This window comes from Anas acuta, chromosome 13, assembly GCF_963932015.1.
Source record: "Anas acuta chromosome 13, bAnaAcu1.1, whole genome shotgun sequence".
Lineage (NCBI taxonomy): Eukaryota > Metazoa > Chordata > Aves > Anseriformes > Anatidae > Anas > Anas acuta.
Window position 1 is genome coordinate 84,623 of NC_088991.1, and position 16,953 is coordinate 101,575.

Below are 16,953 nucleotides of genomic sequence, written 5' to 3' on the forward strand. Positions count from 1 at the left end.
GGGGGCAAGCACTTCTCTCGTTGACTTGCCAGCAACAGGATTGCTCTGGTGAGAGCAGCACTTGCCCCACTGGGGAAGGACAAGATTTCCAAGTGGTTTGGCCACTCAGCTCCTGTTCGATCTGCAGTAGGTGAGATAAGGGCCTTTGCTCGCCATCTTGACACCTTTTCGAGGTGATGAAGGGGTTTCTGTCCATTTGCTCAAATAAACATCACATATTTGTGGCTTCAGGGATATTAATGCTGATTTAAGTCTTTGATAATTGTGTTAGGGAGTGAAATGGGAAAACTCCTGCCCAGAAGAGCCCCACTGAGGTAATTGCTGACATTCCCTTTGCATGGCAAATGGGCTGAGGAGAGTGGCCATCCATGCCTGCACAGAAAAAGGCCCAGTGACCTTTCCTCGAGGTGGGTGTTAACCTTCAGAAGAGACCGCTGTGTGGTTCCCTAAGGGGTTTACAATTGCTATTGATTGTAACAGATGGCAGTAATAATTGGCATCAATATAAATCTATAAAAGAGATACCCTGTATTCAATCTACAGTCTACAGAGTGGCACAGATGGATGCATTTGGTGCTAACTTCTCCTTGAGCTTGTGTGCAATGGATGAAAGCTAAAAACTGTCTAGCAGAGAGGCTGTTTTATCCCCCTGCCCATGCAAGTCAGTCCTGACAGCACGCTTAGTGCTCAAGTGTTGGGTGTCTGTGTTTTAGAGTGGTAGGAAATGGGTGAAGCAGCTAAAATTAGAGCAGGGGTGGCTCTGTCCATACACATACACGTACAGACAGGTTGAACTGGTCAAACAACCGCTAGTTTCTGCTGGAATTTGCGTCTTAGTCTGTCTCCTGCTGAAGTTACCAGGCGTATTTTGTTCATCTTGATGGATTATAACGCACTGTTAACCTTTTTGTTTGTGGCTGTCAAAGCCAGGTGTAGCTGTGTCGGTGGCTGAGCTGTTTTGACGGACAGGGAAGCGAACACCTCCTGCTGCTGCTGCCAGCCGGAGGTGGGAGCTGTCTGAGGAAGTCTCTGAGGGGGAAGTATCAGTGAGAAGCAGATTTGGTGCAGTGCCTGTGGAAGTAAGGTGAGAAATGAATGCAGACTTTGGTTGTTGAGGTCTTTTCAGTCACAGCAGGCAGAGGGAAAATGTGGGAGCCCTGTGTTCGGTTTTCTGGTTCTCCGGCAGTTATGTGCTGGCATCTCCCTCCCTTGGACTGGGGCAGAAGAGGAGGATGTGGCTCACTGTGTAAACAAATGCTCCTCAGTGCGTTTTGCTGTGCCTGCAGGTGACATGGCCTGCATGTGCCACCAGCCATGTCACAGCTTTTCTGTCCCACAGTGATGTTCTGCAATGTTTTTTGCACAGAGATGTTTCCATGGACAAAACACGGAGTTCCCAGTACGGGAACACCCAGCTGCAATCTCATGCGCATGGTCCTTGCACAGGCAGCCCCGAGCATCACCTGCGGGGACACAGGAAGGCAGGTAGGAAGGGCTGGGACAGCAGCATTGTGTCAGTGAGGACACACAGACAGCAGGGAGTGATGCTCCATCTCCTGACATGCCCCTTAGCCCTGGGCTGACTGTGCTGGCAGCATACAAGATGCACTGGAGGAGAGCTGCTGTCACAGCCTGTCTGCAGGCCTGATCTGCCCATTGGTTTTCTGCACAAATAGCAAGCAAGGCTGTATTATTTCAGGTCACATCTGAATCCTTTGAGCCTCTGCTTCTATTATAGAATGAAATAGAACCGAAAGAGATTTGGCAGTTTTTGTAAAAGGTAAATTTATTCTTTAAAACAGACCAAGATGCAAGTGAAAAAATATGTGCAACCTTTTTTTTTTTTTTTTTTTTTTTGACCAGACTAAGCTTAGTTTGTTGTCGTTTTGAGAGTTTAATCCTTCTGGTTTTGCAGTAGCATGAAAGCCTGTTTGCCAGCTGAATGCCTAATGCAGCTTTACACCTTGGCAGGCTGCTCTAAAGGTTACCTTCTTCTATTGTTTTTTTTCTGGGGGTCTTTGAGAGCTCAAAAGAAATAGCTGAGCCTTGTGCCAGTAAAAATAACAGGGATCTCCTCATTAACTGCATTGGCCTCCTCCTTTGTTTGCCAAGATCGGATGACTTGGAGTCAAAACAGGAAGCGGCTGAATTTAAATCCTGGAGCGGATTAACTTTATTGACAGCCAGGGCAGGGTCCTGCTAAGGTTTCCAGCAATGCGGCAGCTCCTGGCATGAGCCAGGCGTTGGGCAGCAATCTGTGGGCTCTCAGGCAGGTGGGGCCCAGAGGAGCCACATGGGGAACGTGGGTGATGCTGCCATGGGGCATCCTCTTCAGAGGAGGCAGTGGGCAGCCCCCAGGCACCACTGCTGAATCCCCAGGGTTTGTGCTGGTGGGACTCATTTCCCAAGCCTTTGCTTGCCCCATATAGCACACACTGGCCATTGCAAGGTCAATTAAATGTAATTTTTCAATTCTCTGTTACATTACAGATGAGGTTAATGAGCACATCCGGAGGGGGCTGGACAGCAGAGATGCCCCAGGTCCTCCCTTCCACGAGCACGCTGCTGGCACAGGAGAGGAGAGGTAACTGCCACTGCTCATGCAGTGCTCTGGCTGCTGCTCGCATTTCTAATGAAAATTGAATGCTACCCATTAAATCCTGGTCTTTAACTGAATTTCCAAGCCCATATTGGTAATAGGTTATATAGGATATTTTTAAAATCCTTTTTCCAGGAATTGTCAGAGTATCAATCCTCTACTACTAACTAAGTGCTAATGTGCTTATGCCAGAAAGGTCTTTTCCTGCGTGATTTGATAAGGGGTCAGAAAAATGGAAGCCGTCTCTAATGCCAGGATATTCTGGGTACTTTTTCAAAGTAATTATGGCTTTTTATTTTTATTTATTTATTTTTGCCATGGAGCAATGCTAACTAAATGAACTGTTTTAGAAACTGTTCGTTTCCTGCTGGTGCCAACCACTGTGTCCAGTGCTCAGTACTCACTGACGTGGCTTGGTAGATTTCGAGTTGTGATGACTGTGCAGAAACATCCACTAAAAGAACCTCAGTGAGCAAATCAGTGACCTCACTCAATATCTGTGGACTATGGAGAAGCCAATTAAACACCCACATTTTCATTTATTGTTGCTCCCATCTCATTTGCATTCTTTTGTCAGCAGAATGAGGAATTATTCTTTACAGGCAGCAGTTGCTACAATTAATTGTTAAATACGGGCCTTGACAACAGTTCCAGACCTCCTGCAGCCAAACAATGGGTGTTGTGTGATGGAAGACCAGTCACATGCCCAAGACATTTGTGCTTGTTTTGGTCCTAATGTTTTTTGTAGGATTTACTAAATCCTGAGAAGCTTGCTTCATCTTCCTCATTCAGCCCTAAACATGAAGCATTTCCATCTGAACTCTCACCAGGGGTCCAACTTGACAGTTCTCCATCTGGAGAGCAGCCACCACTAGACACTAGCAAGGACAGGAGAAGCAGTGGGGAAACTGTGATACGTGTTTCTTCCATTTAGTTACCAGGCGGTTAGTAATTAACTTATATTCCAAGTGTGAAGATCTATATCCCGTACTATAGTTTTGCCCTGACTATTGATGGCATAAGCATTCCTGGAGTTCCTGTATGCTTGATTAATCCAGTTATACGTCTGGCACCAGATCCAGGTGGCCTTATATTGGGCTGGGTTCTTAGCTAAAAGTGGCAAAGCAGCCGAGCAGAACAGACACAATGCTGAAGACTGTCACATTGCCTGCTCAGAAGACGCCTGATCAAGTACATCCCTGCCACTGATCTCCTTGCTCAGATGCTTCTCTTCTCCCACAGATCCAGCACACCCATTCTTGATGCTGCAGAAGAGCATAAAATATTGCCAAAACCGAAGCCAAGACTTTCTGTCCCGCTGTCTGCACCACACAAGGTAGTGTAGCCACAGCCTCTGTGTTTGGATTGGTTATTCCTTGGATTTTCACAGTCTGTATCTACTGACAGGGACTCCACAGACTGTCTGCCGTGGTATCTGTGCTCAAATAAACGTTTTTCCAGACTTACCAATGTATATAGGGACTTATAAAAGATGTTGCTTTGGCAAATAATGATAGGACAAGGGGGAATGGTTTTAAACTAAAAGAGGGGAGATTTTGATGAGATGTTAGGAGGAAATTCTTCACTCAGAGGGTGGGGAGGCACTGAACAGGCTGCCCAGAGAAGCTGTGGATGCCCCAGCCCTGGAGGTGCCCAGGCTGGATGGGGCCCTGAACAACCCTAGTGGGTGGCATCCCTGCTGATGGCAGGGGGTTGGAACCAGGTGATCTTTGAGGTCCCTTCCAACCCGAGCCATTCTAGGATTCTGTAATTCTATGATAAACACTGACAGGGTTTGTCTTCCATGCAGAGATCCAGTATCCATGATGTCTCTTCCTCAGAGAGTGACACTGGAGCAAGTCCATTCACGGCTACAACAGGCAGCTTACATTTGTCTAGAAAAGGTAAGGTTTTGTTCAGTGAACCACTGGCTATTTCATTATTCAGAGTCAACACCAAGAAGCACGTTGCTTTTCTTTGTGTACAAATGGATAACAAGAAGAATTTCTTATCTTCATGTATAAGAATGGGCTGCCAACATTTGTGTGAAATATGCCCAAGGCAGCAGCAACCAAGAAAAAAATCTCCAATGACTAAAATTTCTCCTGGCTGTCAGTATATTTTACACTGAGTGCTTGGCTAACAACTCCTTAACACGCAGATCCAAGGTACCTTCTCTTTCTTCTCCTGCCTTGAATGTGTGGTGTATTTTTGGCTCATAGCAAATAGCCAGTAGGAAAGCTGTCAAGCTAAAAGCAAAGCTGTGAAAAAATTCCAACTCACAGCAACAATTTAGAGCTCAGTGGGTTTTTTCCCTGTCCTGTTGCAGAAAGAAGAGCTGGCTTTTTCAGGGTTTTCTTCAGAGGGAAGGGGGTTTGCTGGACTCTCAATATAGGGGAGAATTAGAAACATATTGGTGGTTTCTGGAAACCCCTCCTGGCTTCCCTTTGAGAAACCGAAGCCAAGACCTTCCAGGTGAATAAGCTGTGATGCGGTAGGTTGTGAGCCTCTGTTGTTGTTGCAGGTAACGGACGATCTCCACTGCCTGCCATGCTTCCAGAGGATGCTGTGCCTCAGCCCAGCTGTGCAGCGGGAGGAGAAGCTGTTGATGGTGCCACTGGCACCACAGCAGGACCAAAAACTCCACCTGAAGAAACATATGCTCCCAGCAAGATACCGGTTAAGAGGAAATCAAGCAGAACTTTCCCCAGGTCAGAGCAGTTCGTGAATCACCTGGGGCCAGCAGAGAACAGTGTGGCAAAGAGAGAGCTGATGGAAAGCCCCAAATCACTGACTGCAGAGGGGGAAAGCAGCCAGTCTGTGAAGCACGGCGTGAACTATACAATCTCGTCAATGAGTAATAAAGAGGAGGATATTGGCCTCGATCGGGAACACTTCAAGAACTTGAAGAACTTCTGGGAGAAGGGAGCAGACTCTGTGATGGTGGGAAGCATGCCGGAGGACTCGAGCTCAGGGGAGGCAGATGGAAAGCAGTTCAAGCTGTGCCGCTCGCTCTCCGTGCAGTCAGCTCAAGGCCAGAATGGTGAAGAAAAACCCGGTGTCTTCACCAAAACAAGAGCCCCTCACAAAAGGACAATAACTTTGTCTTCCAGCGAGGAAGAGCCAAGCTACGTAGCCCCTTCAAGGAAAGGCTCAGTTGCCTTCATTCCCAGATCCACGTACGCCAAGAGCAAAGGAGGCCCGGTTACAAGAAACAGCTCACTGGGCGAAAGCAACGGGAAGCCGCTGGTGCCAGAGGAAGAGAAGATGGCACAACACAGCTCCAAGAAATCCAGATTGCCTGTGCGAGCACCTTCCATCAAAATTGAGTCGCCTACCAAAGAAGTGCCTGGCAGCACATCTGAGCCAGAGATGTCTGCAGACAAGTTCATCGTGGTAGAAAAACGCAAGTATGCAAACTGCCTGGCGAGCAGGGTGCAGATACTCATTGACCCTGCACTTACAGATGATGAGAAAGAGCAAAGAGCTGACATGGGTACTCATGACAGCATGGAAATAAATGGAGAGCCAGCTGAGGAAAAAGCACATGAGTCTTCAGACAAGCCAACAGGCAGAGCACCAGGCGGAGGGACAGAAGTTGTTCAGGGAACGGACTCAGCTGTTTACTCAGGTACCAAGGGTGTAACTGCACTCTGGGAAATCCTGACAGGGAGTCATCCCTACACCTGTTTTCTTCTGTGTTTTGCACATTTTATTCTCTTCTACATTTATCCTATATTAAAATCTGTGAGTTAGCATGTGAAGAATGTGGTTAGCAAACAGCTCTGAAAACCACCATTCTGTGTACTGCAGTGAAGTGTAAAAGTGGGCAGTGTGATACTCCCTTTCCTTCTCCCTACTGCCAGCCCTCATACCTTCCCTGCAAGCACCTCAACTCAGGACAGCTCTTCATTTCTTAAGCCCTACCTACAGCAGGTCACAGGAAGTTATTTTACTAATTGGGAAGATTGTAAACATGGTTACTTGCCACGTAAATCCGCTACCACTTTCTTCAAGAGTGAGTCTGGAGGAATTCCCTGTGATGGTAAAGATAAGTCTGACACAAACAGCAGAAATAAAACATGAAACGAAGTTTAATAAATACCTTGGCCATTATCCTACTTTGATATAGCTGCTGGCCATTAGTTTTTAAAGGACAGTTTGGGCCTTTTGGGAATCCACAGCTGAGTTTGCATCTTAAACTGCAGAGTGGACTGAACAAGGAGCCTGATCTTTTGGGGTTCGCCATCACAGTGGTGTCAATAATACCAGCACTTTATCAGCCTCTTCCTCCGGGTTTGACAGGCTCTTGTAGTGACTGCTATTATGGGCAAAAGTTCATGTTAATTGCAGTTCATTTTAAACCTGGGCTCTGCTTGCCTACATCTCTGCTCCCTGCCAAGCAAAAACTTATCTATGAAGAGAGATCTCCCTGTCTCCTTTTTCCAACTTTTCAGTCCTCGTGTACCAGGGTAACATCTATTTGAGAGGATTTTTCATGGACTCATCTAATTTTGATCTGTAACTGTGGCACTTCCCTCCTTTTTTTTAACATGTCCATGAAAATCCTCAGTTGCACTTCATCTAAACACAAACATTTCATTTCTATACCAGGTCATTGTTGTATTTCTCTTTTTTTTTTTTTTTCATTATTATTTCATTAATTTCAGGTTGATATTAGCAGATGGCTGTATTCCACTGGAAGCTCTTCACAAGTGCTGGTCTCTTTTGGGGACTGGGTGAAGAGTTTTTTTCAAGGAGAGATGTGATGATGTGAGGGTAGCCCTGTGTAATGTAACTGCAGCGTGCTATAAGCAGAGCTAACAAGCCAGGAGAGAAACACACATGCATGCTTGCTGACACACTGCCCATTTGTGTTTATTTATTTACTGTGTTGATTTGGCTTTTCATATATTCCAGAGGAAGATGGAGATCGTTCTCCTGCTGCTCAGGCATTGGCCCGAGCAAATAACATCAATCTTGCAAAAAGCATGGTGAACATTTACACAACCACAGAGAGTGAGTAACATCTTTCTGCTTTTTGGTTTATGTTCCCTGAAGGCAATATATTATGCCTGAGTTCTGCATCCCTGGTGCTTCTGTGCTTGTACTAGGCAAGAAAGATGACATATGGTTTCATCATCAAATTAGAGAGCTTATAGTGCCTAAAATTAAATTCAGAGCCAGGAAATTGCAGTTAGATTGATGGTATGTTACTCAGTGTGTTCAGCAAAAAATTGTGAGGGCTTTAACGAGTTGGCAAGAGGATTGTACCCATCTCTCCTCTTCTCCCACTAAATACTCTGGGACCTGCGTGGCAGCCTGCTCAGCGGATTGATCAGCCTCTCCCCTTGCCCAGAGCAGACCTAATTTGCTGGCCTGATCTCCTCGGCTGCTGGCTGGGACACACTTAATGGTGCCAGTTAGCCCATGGCCAAGAAACCTGGCTGTGCCACCAAGTGGCCCAAGAAAGCAGCAGCCAAGGGAGAGGGCCTGAAGGAAGGCAGCAGCAGCCTCGGTGGCCAAGAAAAGTAGTAGAAATCTACGGAAGATGAAAACTGGCAGGCCCAAGAGGGAAGCTAAGGGCTTGCTTAAAAGCAAAGTGGTAAGGCCAAGGCTTCCAGGACTAAGGTGGAAAGGTTGGGAAAGCAATGCCCAGGGAAAAGGAAAACAGCTTAGAGGAAACAATAGATCCTGTTTAAGGGAACGTGACCCCTGGTTATGGGGTGGAGAGTCCCCTGCAGGCTGCCAAAAGCAGCCTGTGGATGGGGCGTGCTGCACTGCCCTGCCTGTGCGTGGCTGAACCACACCATCCTGGAGCCTGGTGCCGAGTGTGTGCCCCGTCAGATGGTGAAGCAACGTCTGGCACACAGCACGGTGGCTCAGAGCTTCCAGTCCTGCTGTGCTGCTGTTTGGTGACGTGATCTTCATGCAGGGAACCAAGATTTTAGACTTCTCCCATCACAGCTTGTGTAGAGTCACAAACCTCATCCTAGGAAACCCTCTTCTATGGAGTTGCTCCTACTTGTTCCCAGTATAACCAGTAGCCTGTAGAGAGGGCAAAATGTAACACTTTACTCTTGGTTGGAAATAACAGTAAATGCCTTTGCTATCAGAGCAGCTTTTGGGCATTTTAAGCATTGAGTGATGTCTCATCCTGGCTAATATAGCAAGTGTCACCTTGTACTGTCACCTAAAAACAAGCCAGTTGTTTTGGGATGAAATTAGTCATCAAGGAAGTTACTGAGAAAAGATAAAGATAGAACAAAAAGGTTTATATTGTTTACAAGATGCTGTGAGATGGAAATATGAGTGTCTTTACATTATTTATTTATTTATTTATTTATTTATTTATTTTTGACAGGGATGCTTGCATTTACTCTAACCGAAATCTATGCAGCTAGATAATCTGGTAGTTGCACATCTCTAAACTAATGAATGAATTGAATTATCCACTAGGGGGAGTTTGCACACTCCCACATCAAATGAAAACGCTGAAAATAGCTTTAGAGCGTTAGCTAGCAGCAGTCTGTGTCTTGTGGAGGGCTCACCTTCAATGGCCAGCAACAGAGATGGGGCAAGTGCCTCCCACTAGCTTTTCCTTCCTCCTTGTGTCCTCTAACAAAAAGGTGACTTTCTTGTATTTTGCTGACTCTGACAATTCATCCTGATGTCGTTTTTCTGTTTGTACTTACAGCATACAATAAACCTCATCTGATACCTCATCAGTTTCTTGAACCTGAAAGAGTCAAAGAGCTGAGCAGATCTTCTCCTCTCCTGTTGTCTGAGGTAGGATAGATACCAGAAATGGCTGGAATGATGTTCACAGCATCCCTCAAATGGCAGTCAGGTTCATGAGAATCTTTTTCCAGGACACTGACAGTACTTGTTTTTGACCCTTCAATCCTGTAGGAGTTTTAATGTTTCCCTCTGCCTCAAACCATGCTATTACCTGCTCTTCGTAAGAGCCAGGGTGGTTGCATGCAGCTCTGCTTGGAGGCAGTTAATGATGACGTTTGCTGCCGGTCGGAGGCAATGCCTCTGGGGAGATTCCCTGCACTCTCCTCTGCTCTCCTAACCTGCTTGCTGCTTAATGGGACTCTGCTGAGCTATTGGTTTTTCTCTCTAGTGTTGCAAAGTGCTCATACGGCACAGCTTAAAGATGCTTATTATTTTCTGAGCAGACAGAATCAGACACGGCTTCAGAAATCAGCTTCCAATTTAGCAAGCACAAAAAGACGCCTAGCATTGGCAGCCACTCCTCTGACATGGCATCTGTCTCCTCGGTAGGTATTTAATGCGTACGTCTCTCTAGAAAGGGTTTCTCCGTTGGATAGTGATGCTGCATTTAGGCTGATACCGATGATGTGGCCTCCGGAGTATCGTGCTGCTTTCTGCATGGTACTTTATTAAAATAACAGTGATGTTTAATTACTTACTTGCATTAAAGAAGTGTCTTCAGGTACCATCTCAAATTAAGGAGCCACTGAGTCATTCTTAGACAAATTCAGAGGAAGCAATAGCCCCTGCTCCAAAGCGTAGATGCTCTGAAGCCTGGCAGCATGTGGGAGAGAGGGGTGGTCTGTCTCTAGGTGGGGAAACGAAGCACACAGCTCGTGAGTGACTTGTTTGTGGTCCACCTCTCAGAAAGCTGAGACTGCAGACCGGTGACCTCTGCAAGCTCCTCCTTCACTTTATTAGCAAATTAAAGGGAACTCAGAACTGAACAGCAGCAGTATGATTTAGAGGTTTGCCTTCTAAGGAGAGTTGACAAGAGCTGAGCGTGTTTAGTTGGGCATTTTAAAAGGATTCCTTAGACACAGTATTTTTTGGGAGCTGCTTAAAAGTGCTTTAATTCGCTGTACTACTGTTAGAGGCATCTCCAAATTTTATATGTGAGATTTAAAGAATATATGTGAAACAAAGCATGTAGGAAGAGGTCGTGACTGTAGACAAATATGTTAAAAAAAAACAAAGCAAAACTGAACTTTGGGGTGCTTGAGTCTTTCTCATAGCCTGTGAAGTCTGGGAGCTATAAATGAGCCTTTTGTGTCCAAGTCATGTAGGTGTTCTTGAAGATCTCATTTAGGATTCTCTTGGATTTGATATCCTGATGGGATGATAAATGTAGCTCCAAGGACTGAAGGGAGACGTTTAGCAGATTCTTGTAGGTTACCATAGAAAGAAATTGAGAAACAAAAGAAGTATGGGTGACAGAGAAGAATTGGGTTAATTACTAGGAAAGTTTTTTGATACATGCTCGGCATTGTACCACAGAGGAGTGCCAAGAGGGTTAATTATTTGCTGGCTAAAATGCATTAGCTTTTATGTTATACCATCAGTAATCATGAGTGATTGGCCCAATAGAAAATTCTCATCTTTCTGGGGCTGTATTTTATTTCTGTTTCATCACTTTCTACCAGTGAAGGACTTAAAGCCTTGGAAAACAGAAAGTGAAGGCCAGTTGGCAAATGCAGTTTGTTTTGGGAAAGCAAGAGACTCTTTGATGCCTCGTTCCTGTTATACCTGCAGAAACTTCATTTTCCTGTGCATTTGTGGCAAGTAGATTCCCACAAACTGCCTCTGCTGGGACAGTGGCTTTTCAGGACAGGGGTTATTTCTGTTTCTGTTTTGCACAGCTCTCTGCACTTTGTGAGCAAGCAACAAGATAGTATTATTTTGTCCTATATTTCTAGTCTGATATGGTTCTTAGTATCCTATTTTTAAAATTGAATGACAATTAGGTGACTGTATCTATCAGAAATAATAAGTTTATATAAAAAGATAGTTCAAGTTCTCTCGGTATATTTGTTTCTTAGTGATGAGACCGGGTCAGGAAAGCAGCTGTTTGTGGGGTTAGTGTAGGAAAAGGGAAGTTACATGTGTTCTCTCACAAGTTATACATGTATTTGGCTCTGTTTCCCAAGGCTTTGGGATTTAGAGGTGGAAATCTTCTGTGTTCAGTGGGCATTTGGGAGAACAGTGCTTCTTAGTGCTGGTCAAGGATAGCACATCCTTGTGAGACCTTTATTCAGATCCCCAAACCCTTGGGCGAGCACAGCTGCAGACATGTCAAGGACTCAGTCCTACTGAAGGGCAGAGATAACAGATTATTTCTCTGGCAGTGCATATCTTTGTGCAGAACTAAGTCTGAACAGTGCCTATTTCAGCGGCACTGACCTTGTTCTCCACCTGGCAGGTGAGTGGCAGTGTGCTCAGTGTGTACAGTGGCGATTTTGGGAGTGTGGATGCCCAAGGTACTGTGGAGTTTGCACTAGATTATGACGAGAAGAACCGGGAGTTCCAGGTTCATGTGTCCCAGTGCAAGGACCTGGCTGTCGTGGATGAGAAGAAAGGCAGATCTGACCCGTGAGTGATGCTTCCTGCTGGTGTTTCATGGCTTTTCTGATGCTGAATTTTGTGTTCTAGAGAATTTTCTTTTTTTCTTATGAATTTTATTTTTAAATGCCATAATTTCTTCCTTCCTCTAGAATTCTGTTGTGTGTTTACTGCTGGGTCTTTCCTAGCTGATGGTTCTGGAGCCATTGGCATCAGTAAATATGTTGTCATTGACTTAGTTTTGAATAGGATTGAGAAGGCTTTGGTCACTACAGGGACAATTCCTGTTATTACTGAAATATGTTCTACATGTTTCCATGTGAACCTTGGTCTCTCCATGGTGAATACACATTGGTAATAACCAGTGATGTAGACACGTGTTTATATGGGAAGAAAGTCTGAAAAGAAGTGACATTAGAGGACACACTGGTAATTGAACAAAGGCTAGTGAACTCTGTTTAATAGATGACAAAAAAAAAAAACAAACAAACAAACAAAAAAAAAAACTTGTATTTGAACCTTGAAATAGAGAGATTTGTAATCAGGCTTCTTGAGACATTCTACCTCTTCTCTCTAATTTCTCCCTGATGCTGAGCACACAGAAATGCTGTAGTTGTGGGCATTTCAGAAAATGGATATACAGCCTTGCTGGCTTCCCATGCTGCTTAGAGAGCTGCTTGTTCTGAATGTTGGTGGCATCCACCCATCCCCAGTGCAATTTATAACTTCAAGTGCAAGCCAAGTTAATATCCTAGCAGGTCTCTTAATTAATTTTGCCTCCAAAGAGTCAACTCCAGGTCATTTTTTTTCCCATAAATCCCATGTCACCACCCAGAAGTCTTGACTGCTTATTAGAGCATAGCGATACTGAACAGTATCCAGATGATTTTTTATTTTTTTTTTCCTTTTCCAGGTATGTTAAAACTTACCTGCTTCCAGACAAAGCTAGAATGGGTAAGAGGAAAACCTCAGTGAAGAAAAGGACAGTGAATCCCATTTACAATGAGGTGTTACGGGTAAGAACACCTATCTGCTCTGAAAACCCGTGCGGTACCAGGGCAGGTCTGGAATGAGCCTGCCTTCTTTGCTGGGCTCCTTCACCTGCCTCTTGCTGCACTGCTCTCCCCTTGGGTTGTCAGAGAAACTGGAGAAAGAAGTTGAGCGACCTGACTTCTCTTTCTTCCTCTAGTACAAAATAGAGAAAATGGTATTGCTTATCCAAAAATTAAACCTCTCTGTTTGGCACAATGACCCACTGGGACGTAACAGTTTCCTGGGAGAGATTGAAATAGACTTGGCCAGCTGGGACTGGAGCAACAGGAAACTCAACTGGTACCCGCTGAAGCCCCGGGTAAGTGCAGCTTAGCTCCAATCCTGCTTCCCAACCCAACCCTGAAGCCTGAAGTGGCAGAAGTCCTTCCTGGCAACCTTGCTCTGAATCCTCAGGCTTTTGGTTCTGAAGGACTGAGTATGAGAGCAAAACCACAAAGTAAGGAGCTGTCCCAGCCATACAAAAGCAGAGTTTGTCCATTTGTGCCCCTGCATTAAACTCAAAAGCTGTTTGCCCTGCTGTTAACAAAAGCCCTTTCTTAGTCAGTCATAACTCTTTCTGTTTCAGAGCCTTTCTGCTGTTAATGGTGTGGATCATCGAGGAGTGATGAATTTGTCTATTAAGTACGTCCCTCCAGGAAGTCTAGGTAAAATTCATTTCATACATTAAGAAGCATTGCCTGCATGTTGGTGTGCAGCTCGCAATGCCTCATCTGTATACGGCTTGTTAAAGAGTAATGTCATTCGAGCAAGATCTTAGAGATGAGGGGCAACCACCAGTGCTTAGTAGTGCCACCTGCAGACTACATCTGCTTTTCACACCTGGATTTAGGAGGAAACAGGGCAAATGGAGGGAGGGTTCAACAAACTTAAACTCACCAGCTGTTATGGACACTGCAAGCACTGTCGGGTGCTGTGATGCTGTAGCAGCAACACACAGCCCCTCTTACTGTGGGGCAGGTAGGAGGTCGGGTTTGCCCAGCAGAGCCTTTTCCTTTCCTGCTTCAAAGCAGCATGGGCAGGTTATGTCAATGACTGGCAGTCCTCTGCAGCTGCACAGCTGCAAGTAATGCTGCGGCACCCAAGCAGAGGAATGCAGAGCTCCTGGGGACTGAGTCTGCAGAGAAGTCACATCACTGCTCTCTCAACCTGAGGGAGCGGGATGCCTGTTTTCTTGCTAGCTATTGCAGGAACTGACCCCAGAGTTTTTCTCTTGTTCTAAATGGCAGGTCCCAAGAATCCTCCTTCTGGTGAAGTTCACATTTGGGTCAAAGATGTCAAGGACCTGCTGCAGTTGCGTCCTTCTGGAGTTGACTCTTTTGTGAAATGGTAAGTGCCTGAGCACGGTCTTGACTTAGATGATGGGTCTGTGCCTCCATGGAGCAGTATGTTTTCTTCTCTTTTCTCAGGCTCACTCACCTGTGTTTCCATACTGTAAAGCTGCGTAGGAGAGAATTGCCCTTGTTACTCTCCTGTGGCTATATTAGAAAAAAATTTGCTGTGGTAAAGCTCTGTCTGTGACTCCCTCAGCCTCAATAATGCCTGAGTGAAAGGAAGATGGTGGACCCTGTACCTTGCTTTGGTGTTTTCATATGAAGTTGTGAATTTTGAAGTGATAAGGACTTGCACACAAAGTTTGCGAATGTGTTAGGGACTTGCCAGAACTGACATACGTGCAGTTGGATCCTGCTTTGATCTTGTCCAGAATTCAGTGTGTGCATGTGTTCTGCAGCCTGCGACATCAGTACTGCCTGTTATATGGCAGGAGGTGCTACAAATACTTCAAAAAGTTAAAAATAACTCAGATTTTAAGATTTTCTGGCTCTTTGAAGTCCTCACTATATTTTTGTATGTTTTAAGAAAGTATTCCTGCAAAAATGTTTGTTGCTCAGGAAGCTTAACAGTCTGTTTTGAAATGATCTTTTGGGCATTTGTTTGATGAATAATTATGAAAACAGAAATATGTGAAAATAGTGTCCATTTTTAAAAAGTAAAGTGTTACTTTGAAAAAAAATGCCTAAAGCAGGAAATTTTAAAGTAAGTACCCTTCCTTCCTAAAAATGTTTGCTTTAAAATTGATTTTCTTGGGGGAAAAAATAGCCCAGGGATTATCAGAGAATCATAGAATGGTTTGGGTTGGAAGGGACCTTAAAGCTCATCTGATTCCAACCCCTCTGCAATGGGCAGGGACACTTTCCTCTAGACCAGGTTGCTCAAAGCTCCACGCAACCTGGCCTTAAACACCTCCAGGGATGGGACATCCACAACTTCTCTGGACAACCTGTTCCAGTGCCTCACCACCCTCAAAGCACATTATAAACATTTCTCATTAAATCTATAGAGATTTCTTACTTTGAAATCCAGTTCCTCCTTTCTCCAGGCATGAGTCTTGTTTAGACCTGGAAGTCTGTAGGAACAACTCAAACCTCATGTGATACTCCGTACTACATGCTGTCCTTTTTCTTCTCTCAAAGCTATGTGCTTCCAGACACGAGTAAGAAGAGTTACCAGAAGACCCGAGTCATAAAAAGAGACACAAACCCTATTTTCAATCACACTATTGTGTATGATGGCTTTCATACAGAGGATCTAAAGGATGCGTGTGTTGAGCTGACTGTGTGGGATCATGAAAAACTAACCAACCATTTCCTTGGAGGAATCAGGCTGGGCCTTGGGACAGGTAAGTGATTTCAGTTACATTAAATGAATACTTTTACTCTATTGCTGAGCCACGAGGTATAATGGGAAGTTGCAGGAAAATTCCTGTTGGTGAGAAACCAGGTATAGGGAATCTCAGTAATTGTTTTGGGTCTTGGTACTTGCACTGTGTCGGGGTTGTAGGGGGCCCTGGTACTGTGATAGCAACCCTCTCTGCTCGCATTTTCTCCCAACATCAGCTCTGAGGTTCAGCAAAACTCAAGAATCGGCTTGAGTACAGCAGAATCCAGACTGCATTACAAATCAACATTATATTGCTGTTCCTTCCAGTGAAGAGCGCTCAGAGCTGAAGACAAGGAAATTAAATGCCATGTGAGACAGCACCACCTGGTGACTCCATCATCACCTCCTCCCTTGAAATGCTTTAATAAGAGCAGCAACTAATATTTGAAAAACAGGGCTAGATGCACTAGTTGTTCTGGTCTCAGTCATTACTGAGAGAACACCAGCATTGATTAAACCACAAATTGAAAGAAATTGAGTTGTCCGGGAGTAGACTGAGGTGTTGTTTATTTTTTTGTTTGTTTGTTTGGTTGGTTGGTTGGTTGGTTGGTTTGTTTGTTTTCTTCTTTTCATTTTACTAATTTAGATGATGAAGTGCTGAAAGAAAACAGTGGAGGTGCCATTTGCTATACTGGAAGACAGTTGCTGTCTCTGGGAGTTTATGGCATGAGTTTCCAGTTGAAAGAAGGACTTAAACCTGTGGTTAGCTGGAAGTGTTTTACTTCATCGGGGTTACTCACCCTTGAAGATAGGAAAATTCCAATATTTTTAAGCCTAAGCTGGAAAAAATGGATGGGACTATCTCCCATAATCAAGTCCATCATGGAGGTTTTGTCCCTCTCTAACCATCCTCTTCCAGCTTTCAGTGTACCCCCATACCTAGGCTTTGATGGATAGCAAGTTCGTCTTTGTATTTTGGCAAGTGGGAGATCTAAGGGTTTTTAAACAACGTATACTTACTGCGAAGCAAGAGGAGTCTCTGAGAGATGAAAGACAAACAGAAGCTGTCAGAGCTTTGTAATAAAGAGTCACTGTCCCTTGAGGGTATCAGGAAGAGGCTTATTGTAGCTGGAAGGTCTGCCTTGAAGGTACACTTGTTTATTGGATTTGCTTATGTGTTCTCTGTTTTCACTCTCTAGCATGTCACCAGAAGGGTTGTGAATTATCTGGTGGGAAGTGGCAACAAAAATAAGTTCATAAACAAGATGTAAAAACACCAACCCTAAGATTAGCTGTGATCCAAA

The 16,953-nt window shown here is 44.7% G+C and overlaps 1 protein-coding gene across 6 annotated transcripts in view; it reads left to right on the plus strand.

The window, feature by feature from the left end:
• Window positions 1-16,953, plus strand: part of LOC137863460 (synaptotagmin-like protein 2) — a 57,689-nt gene that overhangs the window by 35,108 nt on the left and 5,628 nt on the right. For all 6 annotated transcript variants that reach the window (XM_068696559.1, XM_068696556.1, XM_068696558.1 and 3 more), the window contains 13 exons: window positions 2,491-2,584; window positions 3,842-3,935; window positions 4,410-4,503; window positions 5,124-6,230; window positions 7,520-7,618; window positions 9,297-9,388; window positions 9,784-9,885; window positions 11,799-11,968; window positions 12,852-12,954; window positions 13,128-13,289; window positions 13,557-13,635; window positions 14,218-14,317; window positions 15,463-15,668. In XM_068696559.1, the coding sequence (XP_068552660.1) occupies window positions 2,491-2,584; window positions 3,842-3,935; window positions 4,410-4,503; window positions 5,124-6,230; window positions 7,520-7,618; window positions 9,297-9,388; window positions 9,784-9,885; window positions 11,799-11,968; window positions 12,852-12,954; window positions 13,128-13,289; window positions 13,557-13,635; window positions 14,218-14,317; window positions 15,463-15,668 (2,502 nt within the window). The remainder of the gene's footprint in view (window positions 1-2,490; window positions 2,585-3,841; window positions 3,936-4,409; window positions 4,504-5,123; window positions 6,231-7,519; window positions 7,619-9,296; window positions 9,389-9,783; window positions 9,886-11,798; window positions 11,969-12,851; window positions 12,955-13,127; window positions 13,290-13,556; window positions 13,636-14,217; window positions 14,318-15,462; window positions 15,669-16,953) is intronic.